At 43.2% G+C, this 13054-nt stretch overlaps 1 protein-coding gene across 1 annotated transcript; it reads left to right on the top strand.

Moving 5' to 3' along the window:
* Positions 1–1937: 1937 nt before the first annotated feature.
* LOC308173939 (E3 SUMO-protein ligase PIAS1-like) lies at positions 1938–12795 on the top strand (the record flags this gene model as incomplete). Its single annotated transcript, XM_080548992.1, has 4 exons — positions 1938–3324; positions 4238–4321; positions 6653–6891; positions 12667–12795. 4 exons carry the CDS (start codon positions 1938–1940, stop codon positions 12793–12795), a joined length of 1839 nt encoding a protein of 612 aa, XP_080405118.1.
* Positions 12796–13054: the final 259 nt, after the last annotated feature.

Here is a 13054-nt window from a genome sequence, read left to right as displayed (position 1 = left end):
GAAAGGATGGCCAAGAGAGGTGGACCCATCAGTCAGCCCATAGTCAGAGGAGGCTGGAATTGAGTGTGAAGGATTGATGTGTGCTTTGGGGGGCGAGAGTGGTCATTCCGAAGAGAGGAAGGACGGCCATATTAAAGCAGCTACACCACACACACCCGGGAATATCCAGGATGAAGGGCCTAGCACGCTCATATGTATGGTGGCCACTGGCCAGGAATGGACATGGAGATTGAACAGGAAGTGCGGTCCTGTCAGGCATGTCAAGAAAGCAGGAAGTCTCCAGCCTGTGCCCCACTACACCCATGGGAGTGGCCTGAGACGCCGTGGAGCAGACTCCACATCGACTATGCAGGTCCCTTCCTAGGAAAGATGTTCCTGGTCATCGTGGACTCGCACTCAAAATGGATAGATGTGTATCCAACCAACACAGCGACCAGTCAAACAACCATCGAAAAGCTCAGACAGTGCTTCAGCACACACGGCTTGCCACAGATGCTGGTATCAGACAACGGAACATGCTTCAAAAGTCCGCACCATTCCACCCTGCATCGAATGGCCTGGCAGAAAGAGCAGTACAGACATTCAAAGAAGGGATAAAGAAGGTGAAGGGAGAGACCTTGGAGACAAGAATAGCCAGATTTCTGTTTAACTACCGAATCACACCACAAACAACAACTGGCTTGGCACCAGCTGAAATGCTCATGTCCAGAAGATTACGTTCCACACTGGATCTGCTGCTGCCAGATGTGAAGACAAAAATCCGGCAGAATCAGCTGAAACATAAGAAACAACATGACGCACACAGCAAGTGGAGGAGCTTATCTCCTGGGGATGAGGTGTATGTCCGGAACTACAGCCATGGACCAAGGTGGATACCAGCCATCATTGAGGAAAGCACAGGACATTCAGCTCCCATTGGCTCCCATTGGCTCCCACATAACTCGAACCCTGATGTTATAGCTAGCTAGCTACGATTTATTATCAAAATAATGAACAGCAAGCTAGATCCAAAACTAGGGCCGGTGGAGGAGGGCAAGTGTCACATTGGACAGACTACCAAAACAGAAAAATAAAGTATCTTAACTACAGCAAGTGATAGAAATACATTATCTGGAGATTCAATAAGGTAGTTGTATATGTCAGGATATGGGTTAGGGCGGGGGTCGCATGCGGCTCTTTAGCGCCGCCCTAGTGGCTCCCTGGAGCTTTTTCAAAAATGTATGATTTTTATTTTTATTTTATTTTTTATATGGTTTCTGTAGGAGGACAAACATGACACAAACATTCTTAACATTTTCCAATGCTGTAAAAATGAGCAGAATAAATATTACATTTCAACATTTCTGTCAACGAAGATTTGTGTCATAGCTGTGGTGCTATTGTTATTGTGTACAGGCCACCGTAGTCACGGTGCCAGGCAGGTGGCTGTTGCGAACAAACCAGCGGGTGTGTGATGGGCCATGCATCCCAAAGGGAAAAAGAGAAAGATCGCTGAGGAGAACAGAGGATTCAACAGTTCTTGGACCGAATCATTTGCTTTTATTGTCAATGCGGAAGGATTGCCTGCATGTTTGCTCTGTAATGAGAAGTTGTCAAATAACAAAAAAAGTAATTTGGAAAGACATTTCCAGGGAAGGCATGCTACATTTGCAGCCGAGTACCCAGTTGGGAGTCAGAGAAAAAAACCTCCATCCAAAACCCGGTTGTCAACCGGAAAAGGAAGCGCCAAAGAACTAACCGAAGATAGAAATTAAAAGTAATGGGACAGATTTCCAAATTATATCACAATGCCTGCCTTTTTGTTTTGTGTTGTTTGATTACTAGTTTTGATTGGAATTATTTTGCCTTGTCAGAGAAAAAGTGCGATTGCATTACTTCTGGCGAAATTAGAAGAGCGCAAAGATCGATTTAAGAAGTGGATTGCAGAAAATAACAAGATGGCGGAGAGTGCGGAACTGAAGCAAATGGTAATGAGCCTTCGTGTTTCGGAGCTCCAAGTATTGCTGGGTTACGCAGGACGGAATAAGCATGGACGGAAACACGAACTCTTGACCAAAGCGCTGCACCTACTGAAGGCCGGCTGCAGCCCCGCAGTGCAGATGAAGATCAAAGAGCTCTATCGACGACGGTTCCCCACCAAAATGGTGTTGCCGATGGACCTAGCCTTGCCCAGTGTCCATTCCACTAGCAGCCTGCCAGCAGGCCTCACTCAGTTGGGCTTCGACAGCCATGGTGCCCCCTCGCCCCTGCTACCCGTCTCCTTACCGGGGCCCAAGCACGAGCTGAGCTTGCCTCACCTTCCCTCCGCCCTGCACCCCGTGCACCCCGACGTCAAGCTTCAGAGGCTTCCTTTCTACGAGCTGGACGAGCTTATCAAGCCCACCAGCTTGGCCTCAGACAACAGTCAGCGCTTCCAGGAAACATGTTATGCTTTTGCGTTAACACCGCAGCAGGTCCAACAGATCAGCAGCTCAATGGATATCTCCGGGACCAAGTGTGACTTTGCAGTCCAAGTTCAGTTAAGGTTCTGTTTATCAGAGACAAGCTGTCCCCAGGAAGACCATTTTCCTTCCAACCTGTGTGTGAAAGTGAATGGCAAACCCTGCAACCTCCCGGGATATCTTCCTCCAACCAAAAAGGGAGTTGAACCCAAACGGCCAAGTCGTCCCATCAACATAACCTCTCTGGTCAGATTATCCACCACGGTTCCCAACACGATTGTGGTGTCATGGACCTCAGAAATCGGAAGGAGTTTCTCCATGGCTGTCTATTTGGTGCGACAGCAGACCTCTACAGTGTTGTTGCAGAGACTACGGGCCAAAGGCATCCGCAACCCAGACCACTCCAGAGCTCTCATCAAAGAGAAGTTGACGGCTGACCCAGACAGTGAGATTGCCGCCACCAGTCTACGAGTGTCCTTACTTTGTCCACTTGGGAAGATGCGGCTGATGATCCCTTGTCGAGCGCTGACATGCTCCCACCTTCAGTGCTTTGATGCCACACTCTACATCCAAATGAATGAAAAGAAGCCCACCTGGGTGTGTCCTGTGTGTGACAAGAAGGCACCTTACGAGCACCTCATCATTGACGGGTTGTTCATGGAGATCCTGAACAGCTGTGAGGACTGTGATGAGATCCAGTTCAAGGAGGATGGGAACTGGTGCCCTGTGAGATCAAAGAGGGAGGTGCAGGAGGTGTCTGCTTCATATAACGGTGTAGACGATTCGTGTCGGACGGCAGTGGCTGAGCACAGGAACAGTTCTTCCAGCAACAACTGTAAGAAAGTGGAGGTGATCGATCTGACGCTGGACAGCTCTTCTGACGATGACTTAGACCAGCGTTTCTCAACCTTTTTTCAGTCACGGCACCCTTCAAAAGTCGATAAAATCTCAAGGCACCCCAGTCTAAAATATAGCTATTCAAAAACGACACTGCATCACCCAGACAGCCACACACACACACACACACACACACACACACACGCACACACACACACACACACACACACACACACACACACACACACACACACACACACACACACACACACACACACACACACACACACACTCAGCGGCTATTGATACAAATAAAAGTTGTATTATTATTATTATTATTATTGAGAGAGAGAGGAGGGAGTGAAAAAGGCAAGTGTGCATCAAAGGCATCAGGCACGTAACCGTGCTCTGCTGTATAAACATGACACAGTGACCGAACAAACGCGGGAATTTATGGAACACATTCATTTTCATATTCCCACATTTGATTGGAAACACCTATCCAGTCCATTCAACGTAAACACCGGGGATGCAGAGTTATTAAGCCAGAAAATGCGTCTCTCTCTCCCGCTGCGCGCATCCTTGTCTGGATGTATTAAATTCATTGCATGAAAACGAAACTGTGCGTTATTTCCCGAACTTTCCAACCCTGCTTAGCTTCCGAAGTCGGACGAGAGAATAATGTCACCGATCATCCATATAGAACAACCACCTCCACACACTGCCGGCGAGCGAGACTGCCCTGCCCGATCGGACCCTTTTTCGGGAGCGGGGAACATAGGATATCCGGTATTGACATTGTGACATGGGAAAGGGGCGCGCGAGACAGATTTTGATGATGTATTGCATTTCTTTATTTATAGATTTATTCATTCATTCATATGAACGTCAGAATATAGAATTATTTGACGGCACCCCTGAAGATGCCGCGGCACCCCGGTTGAGAAACGCTGACTTAGACGACGAGCCACCTCTAAAGAGGCCATGTCCTTCACTGTCACCTGGTTCTCCACCTTCACACAAGGGAGTCCACCCGTTTTCAAGTAAGAACTATTTCATGACTGTTTCTTTTATCCATGGTATAAACTGGTAATTACAGTCATTGTTTTAAAATTAGTATATTTTCATAATGGGACAAAGTTGTTAAATTTGTCAAAGTGAAGTTTTGACATAACATTAAGTATGTTGTGCAAAGTTGTTTTGATACCACTTTCTTTTTGCATTACGTTCTATCCATATTTCCATTGACATTATCTTTTCGTTCTTTGTTAAACTATTCTTACAGACTAACTAATGTTAGTTGATGAAACAGGATGTTGCTTATGAGGTTTCATTGGCCTGATCTCAGTATTGTTTGAAGTGTCAAGACTAGCCCCGATTCCGGTCTAGTTATTTCTCTGATTTCTGAAGGACACAACTTGATTTCAGTCCAGTTCATTTTAGGATGCTACTATATGGTGCCTTTAATGTTTGATTCCAGCATTTCCTAGCGTTTCACGCTGTGGTAACCTTTTTTTTCTCCACAATTCACCTATGAGGGAAATGCAACATATTTAGAATGGAGGTAAATAGATTGCTTGGCTTTGCTACTCATGGCTGTTATCTGTTGCTGTCTCTCTGTGACTCACTTCAAAGTTCAGTGGATCTATAACTACCCCTGCCATTCCCTCATGAGAGGCACACCTTGTGCTCAGTGTCTTTGCTAAAGCCTAATGAATACCTGGCAGGTTATTAATGTCTGTGACAGCTTGGCTCATAAGTGCATCATAATGTGGTTTGCTCCAAAGGTTCTAGCAAGTTCTGATGGCCCCCTTTTTCCTGTGTATACAATTAGTATTATTTATTTCATCTATATATTTTTTTGCATTTGGTTGATTCATGAATTTGCATTGCTGTCATTGTATATGATATTTCTTTTGTAATTATATGGTTAATGCTATTTAAAGAGATCATTGTCGCTTGATATGCATTGTAACAAACATTTTTGTTTTGTTTCCTTTGTCTGTTTAACTATCGAATGATGTCAATAACACAATAGAGGCTTTGAACATTGTGACCGTCTCTTGGGTCTACTTTGCTATTTGATAATTGTATAAATTAAACAGATATAAGAAGACGATAAAAAAAAAAAAGAAGTGGATTGCATCTCCAAACTCCACTACTGCTGCTAGTTTTGTTGCAACCCGGGAGATAATAAAGCGTGGAAAACCTTTAACAGATGGTGACTACATGAAGGATTCATTCATTAAAATAGCAGAGCACCTATTTTCAGACTTCAAAAACAAAACCGAGATAATACAGAAAATTAAAGACATGCCTCTCTCCGCAAAGACAGTGAAGGAAAGGGCCATTCAAATGGCAGGCAACATCACCAATCAGCAAATCAAGGACATTAATTCAGCTCCAGCATACTCAATTGCCTGTGATGAGTCGTGTGATGTGATCGATATTGAACAGACAGCGCTGTTATGCAGGTATGTGAACTCTGATGGGCCGCAAGAAGAAATTATCGAATTAATACCACTGAAAGGCCAAACACGGGGGGGGGGGACATATGTGAGGCTGTGCTGAAGTGTTTAAATGACAATGGAATAAACACCAACCACCTGATTTCAGTGTCTACAGATGGGGCGCCCAGTATGAGAGGATAGGATCACAAAAGGGGTTTGTGACTTTACTACAGAAAGCGTTGGGTCGAAATCTGCTTGCATTTCACTGCATCTTGCACCAAGAAGCACTGTGTGCACAAACATTCCCGCCGGAGTGTATGGAGGTGATGGAACTTGTCATCGAGATGGTGAACAAGATAATTGCAAAAACATTAAACCACCGTCAGTTCCGTGCATTGCTAGATGAAGTTGACAGCGAATATTCCGATCTCCTGCTACACAACAAAGTCCGATGGCTGTCCAGGGGTGAGGTTTTGCGTCGCTTTGTTGCTTGTTTAGAACACGTGAAAACATTCCTGAAAAGCAAAGACCTGAACTACCCGCAACTGGAAGATACCGAGTGGCTGGAAAAACTGCACTTTATGGTGGATATGACAAGTCACCTAAACATGCTGAATAAAAGTCTCCAGGGGCGGGGAAACACTGCACTGCAAATGCTGGAAGCTGTTTTGTCATTCGAGCGCAAGCTGACTGTATTCGCCAGAGATGTACAGCGAGGCACGCTCTCTCACTTCCCCTCCCTGAGAGAGTTCAAAGAAGCCCATCACGATCACACACTCAACGGTGATTATTTACAAGGTGCTATCGTTGATGTGCAAACTGCATTTGGGAGCAGATTTAGCGAGTTCCGAAAGGAAAAAATGTCACTATCTTTCCCTGTCACACCCCTGGAGATTGACCCGTCCTTATTGAACACATTCCCAGGAGTAAATCAAGCTGACCTTGAAATGGAAATGGCCGATATAGCTGACAAAGATTTATGGGTGTCCAAGTTCAAAAGTCTGACAGCCGAGCTTGAAGACGTCACTCGCCAGAAAGCCCAGCTTGCCCAAAGCCACAAATGGAGCGAAATTGAAAGCCTCCCAACACCCGAGAAACTTGTGTTTGAAACATGGAATGCTCTTCCTGACAGTTATAGGAACATGAAGAAATATGCATTTGGAGTATTATCCATGTAATGTCTTAGCTTCTATAATATCCAGTAGAATAAAGACAGAGAGGTGCTACGTTTGGTTTACAGCTTTAGTGGTTAGAACTAGGGATGCACCGAACATTCGGCCACCGAATGTATTCGGCCGAATATCGCAAAATAAAGCACATTCGGTATTCGGTACACCGAATGTTTACCACCGAATAGTGGGCGTGTTTTGATGACGCAATCAAACTGTGTAAGCATCCCATGCTGCTCAGCAAATGAGACGAGCATTGACTGCATGCTGCTACATCTTATAATTAGCCTACAGAAAACATGTTGGCAGTTTGGGAATATTTCAAGGTTTCTGACAGAGACACAAGAATGGCCATTTGCCAACACTGTTCGGCTGAAATATCTAGAGGGGGAACATCGGCAAAAACCTTCTCCACTTCAAGTTTGATCTGCCACTTGAAGTCACGACACCCCGAACAGCATGCCGATTACCAGAAAAAAACAGCAACCAAAAAGAAAGTTCCTCCCAGCACACCGACGCTATCTGTGGCCAAAGTATTTGAAAAAGCCAAAACATTTAGTAGGGACAGTGCCAAAGCAAAGGGCATTACTGAAAAAATAATGGAATGCATTGCCATGGACGATCAACCAAAGGCTTATAAACCACATTGAGCCCCGTTACCCTATGCCTAGTAGAAGGTATTTTTCAGACGTGTGCTTACCTGACATGTACAACGTTGTCGCAACTCACATCCACGAGCTCTTGGCTACAGACATTTCAGCCCTCAGCTTCACTACTGACATTTGGAGCTCTGACATGAGCCCCACCAGCATGCTGAGTCTAACCGCACAGTGGATAGATACAGATTTTAAGATGCAAAAGATTTTGCTTAATTCACAAGAGTTTAGGGGGTCACATACAGCAGCATCGATCTCCGAGGCATTCGCCAGCATGTTTGACACTTGGCGTATTGACCGATCAAAAGTGCATGCCATAGTCAGGGACAACGCAAGAAATATGGCAAAAGCGATGGAAGACAGCCATCTAAAAGGTTTACCGTGCATGGCCCACACTCTTCAATTAGCCATTAACGAGGGAGTGTTGAGTCAGCGCAGTATAGCTGATATCATAGCGATAGGCAGAAAAATTGTAGGCCACTTTAAGCATTCTCCGCTTGCCTATTCACGCTTACAAACTGTTCAAGAACAATTCGGGATGGCACCAAAAAGGCTCCAACAAGATGTGAGCACAAGGTGGAACAGTACGTATTACATGCTGGAAAGCCTTTTTGCGCAAAAGCGAGTCCTGGCTGCATATATAGCAGATTATGATCTGCCCGCAATATTCACTGCACACCAGTGGGTGTTAATTGAGAACATTCTCTCTCTCCTCGCCCCCTTTGAGCAGTTAACAAAGGAGATAAGCTCATCTAATGCTACTGTTGCAGACGTTATCCCCTTAATTGTGGCACTAAAGCGTCTTTTAGGCAAAGAGGTTGAAACAGACCACGGAGTGAAAACTGCTAAAAGTACACTCTTAGAGGCTGTCAGCACACGTTTTAGGCAGGTGGACTACGAACCCCTGTACTGCATCGCGACTGTACTAGATCCGCGATATAAAAATAAATACTTTGATGTGGGGGGAAAGCAGCATGCGCGCGAAATGATCCAGGTGCAGTTAGAAACGACACTTGGTGATGGAGACGGGGCGCACAGCGCAGAGTGCGCGGTGCGGCAAAAAAGGGCACGTACAACAGACGAGGCAAGCGCACCGTCGCTGTTTGACATGTTTGATGAAATTATTGAAGAGAACAATCCAAACCCCGGGCAGACGACAAGTGCAACCGCTCAACAACTGGATGGTTATCTCTCCGAAGTCCCCATCCCCAGGAGTGATAACCCTCTGGAATATTGGAGGACAAACCAAGGCCGCTTTCCTGACCTGGCACACATGGCTCGCAGGTACTTGTCTGCTCCATGCACAAGCACAGACAGCGAGAGACTGTTTAGTGCTGCATCTCATGTTATTGATGAGAAGAGGAACAGACTTTCTTGCGAGAAAGCAGAGAAGTTACTCTTCATAAAGAAAAACCTGCCACTTTTCCTGAATAAGTAGGCTTATATTGTTTTAAAGGGCAGCCAGTTATTCATTTGTTTTATTTATCCCTATGCACATTTTTGTTATATATTGTGTAACTGACATGCCATAGCTGACAAGCTACACATACATAAGTTATATACATACGTTATACAGACAGATTTAATTTGAGCAGTCAGTCAAGTATAGGCATAATGTTGTTTGTTTGTTTTCTAATGTTTTGTTAAAATGAAAAAAGTTTAAAACATTTTGTTAAAATGTTAAATATGGTCTTTTACGAAAAGAAGTAGCCTAGTAAAAAGTAGGCTCAAAGCACTTTTATCCCAATGCACTTTTTTGTTGTAGGCCTACAAAGATTTTCTTTCAGCAGCTATTCAGGGAAAACAAAAACATTTAATTTGACTGATTTATTTTATTTATTGTGCTTTGTTGTGATAGACTGATGTCTGCTGGAATGTTCAATAAAAGTATTTTTTTTTTAAATCTCAATTTCTTTCTTTGAGAAGCATGAATAAAAAGCAAAATGTATGCTTATGTTTGTTTATGCAATGATAAAATTAAAAACTGCCGATACACATTCGGTATTCGGTATTCGGCCACGTGTTTCCTTAAATTCGGCTTCGGCCAAGAATTTTCATTTCGGTGCATCCCTAGTTAGAACTCGGTAGTGATGCTCCGATCTGATCGGCGCCGATCGGTATCGGCCGATATGGCCTTGATCGGTTTTGATCGGAGTTCTCAAAACGGCCGATCAAACATGACCGATCAGTTTACAAAATGGCGTCGCCAGTCTGGAAATATTACACAGTGTCGGAAAGAGACAACAAATATGCCGTTTGTAATGTCTGCTCAAAAGAAATACCTTGCGGAGGAACGCACGCAAGGTCTTTCAATACCACGAATATCATACGGCATTTGCTGCGTTCGTCGATTCGCTCAGAGAGCGCCGAAGCGCACACTGGGCTCGACGTCATAAAGGGACCGAGTGCTTTGATTGGACGAGAGGCGTTCCACGAGTGCTGGTCAGAGTTCCAGCGCGACTTCACGAGCGTAGTGTAGGTAGTGTTCACCGACGTCATGTGACCCCGCGAGCAGGAAGTCACTTGGCCCATAGCAACAACAACTATTAGCGCGTGAGTTTTAGGTCTTCCTCTGTGCACCTTGCACAAGTGTAGATAGCGAGCGACTTTTCAGCAGCAGGACATATTTTAGATGATAAGAGGAACAGGCTGAGTGCCAAAAACGCTGAGATGCTTGTATTTCTCAAGGCTAATCTGCCAGTGATGCTGCTTAATCAGAAGTAAGGTTTGAGTCTGAAATCTCCTTAGGTGCAATGTTTTGTTTTTTTGTTTTATTGATTATTGCTGACTTGCTGTCTTATCTCCTCCTAAATATGACTTGAAACTGACTGACTTGAAACAGTATTTTATATTTGGCTATAGCCTGTTTATGTTGCAGTTTAGTTTGGGTATGTTTATTGTTCCTCAGGAAAGCTACAGTTACAGTATAAGCTCCAAGTTCTCTAAGAGCCCCTAGTTCCTCTCATTCGAGTGGAATGTTGCACATTTGATGTGACAGTGTACATTTTATTTATTATGATTTTTATTTTCACATTTTATTTGTTTTTCCTGAAGTAAGCTACAGGTGGTTGTGAATTCAATAAAACAGATGGTCGTCAATTCATGATACTTTCTCATCTCCTAATTTCATTTAAATACTTAATATACAATGTCAATGGTGTTAAGAATAATTTAAAACATAAATAATGCTACACAATAAATAGAATGCTTCAATTGCCATTTTCGACGCTGTGATCGGTGATCGGTGATATCGGATCGGCAGATCACTGATTCCAGTGATCGGTGATCGGTGATCGGCACCAAAAACCCTGATCGGAGCATCTCTAGAACTCGGTATAACAACAAGAGTGCGACCGGGCGCACACAATGACGTAGGCTCTTAAAGGAGCCTAGAACATAACAATCCATATTTGGATCAACATACCTGTGCGAGCAGATATTCTCAAACATGAACTACATCAAATCCAAATATCGCACCCGCCTCACAGATGAGAGCTTGCAGTCCTGCGTGAAGATTAAAGTTACATCTTACATGCCCGATGTTGAGAAGCTGTCCAGTGATGTCCGAAAACAGAAGTCACATTAAACGGGTAGGAACACAATCCTGTCATAGGCACATATTTTGTAACAAAGTGGCTGTTTTTATAAAGTGATTTCAGATTTTTGTCAGTATATATTTGGAATGACACATAGGGATATTATTGTGTTTTGTTGCTCAGGTCCGAGGATGGCTGCGTTGTATTGTGCGTGTCAAAAGAGAAGAGGATGCTGCTGTGTTTTACCCTTGACTAGTAGTTCTGTTCAGTTCACTTCACTTCAGTTCTAGCACTGACTTACTTGGCATTGGCAGAAAACTAAAGAGAAGAGGATAATGCACAGAAATCGAACTTAAACTGTATTATTTAAATGTAATATACTTTACCTTTTCAAAAGGCTGCTGTTTTATTGTTTATAATTGCAGGCTGCGATTTAACTGCAGGCTGCGTTTTATTGCACTGTTTGCCCAGATAAGACGGAAAAGAGAAGAGGATGTTGTATATGTTGTATTCGTATTGTATTATTGAGGGTTGAAGAGAACTGCATTTTATTCCATGGGGAGGTCTGAAATTACAGGAGGCCTATTATGCAGGTTCCATTTTGTTTGTAATTCTATAATTTCATCAATGCAACGAAACATAATACATTAATATTGTAATGGAAGTTAAACTTAAAGCACCGTCGTACAGCAGAGTAGTCACGTGGTGCGTCATTCTCTCCAGGGTGCGCTGCAGCGAAAATAAACATTTAATCATGAATGCTCATTATGTATTTGTAGCCTACCTAGTAATTTTTTGGATAGTAGGCTAATATAGCTAATATAGACACTTACAGCATGTGTTGCCTTCATTATAAGGCTTATATAAGGCTTTAATTTTTTTGCGGCTCCAGACAGATTAGTTTTTTGGTCCAATATTAGGGCTGGGTATCGCCACTGATTTCCCAAAACGATTCGATTCCGATTCACCAGCTCAGTGAGCTCACGATTCGATTCGATTCACGATTCGATTCGATTCGATTCGGATTCGATCTAGTTAAAATATAAATTTTTTGCTTGAATATGAAAGAGATTCTCAGAATTAATGCTATAAATGGTTCAAGGAACCCTATAACATGTAGCATTGTTAAACATATCAATGAATTGACTCCAAAGCAGTTACATGAATGTACTTTTTATTTACATATGACTTTGCTTTTGTCCAGCTCATCTCTATCGTCACATTTTTTAAATCCAAAATGCACCCAGACATCTGACTTTAAGCCTGGTGGTGACTTGAGTGTCCCTGCCATCGCCATGTTTTTAGATTTTAGTGTTGAGACCTCACGTTGCGTGAGATATGATCAATTCTTGTAGCACGAGATCTCGTTGCGGGTTGAAGCTGCAAGCAAAAAAAAAAAAAAAAAAAAAAAAAGAAGATCGATCTCGGGATTTAGGAATCGATAATCGCTCATTTTAATGAAGATCGATTCTGAATCGGGAAATCGATTTTTTGAACCCAGCCCTATCCAATATATATATATATAATATGGCTATATATATATAGTACAGTACCTCCAGCCATTGGTGGCCATTCAGTTTACCAACCTCACCATCGGCGAGGAGCTTCGCATCGAGTGCAAAGTATTTGGAGCGAACATTGATTACAACGAGAAAGATCGCTACCAAGGACGCTTCGACGTTAAGTTCACTATCAGCAAGTCATGACCTCAGCTATGAGAATAGCACTTTCTCTGCCCCCCCCCCATTTCAAAAACCAATTAATTTAGAGAAAAAATAAATAAATAGTTCAATTAAAAAAACACAACTAGTCTTGGAACAAACTTTCATAATATACGGGACCTACACTTAATCTGTGTGCTTTACACTAGCTTTTTCTGCATATGTCTATAGGGTTAGAATGTAAATTACAGGAAGAGTAGCAATAGCAAAAATATTTATTCTACTGTAAATGAGAATATTCCTT

Source organism: Nansenia antarctica (genome assembly GCF_963989245.1).
Source record: "Nansenia antarctica genome assembly, chromosome: 19".
Lineage (NCBI taxonomy): Eukaryota > Metazoa > Chordata > Actinopteri > Argentiniformes > Microstomatidae > Nansenia > Nansenia antarctica.
This window is presented reverse-complemented; position numbering and strand designations above follow the sequence as displayed.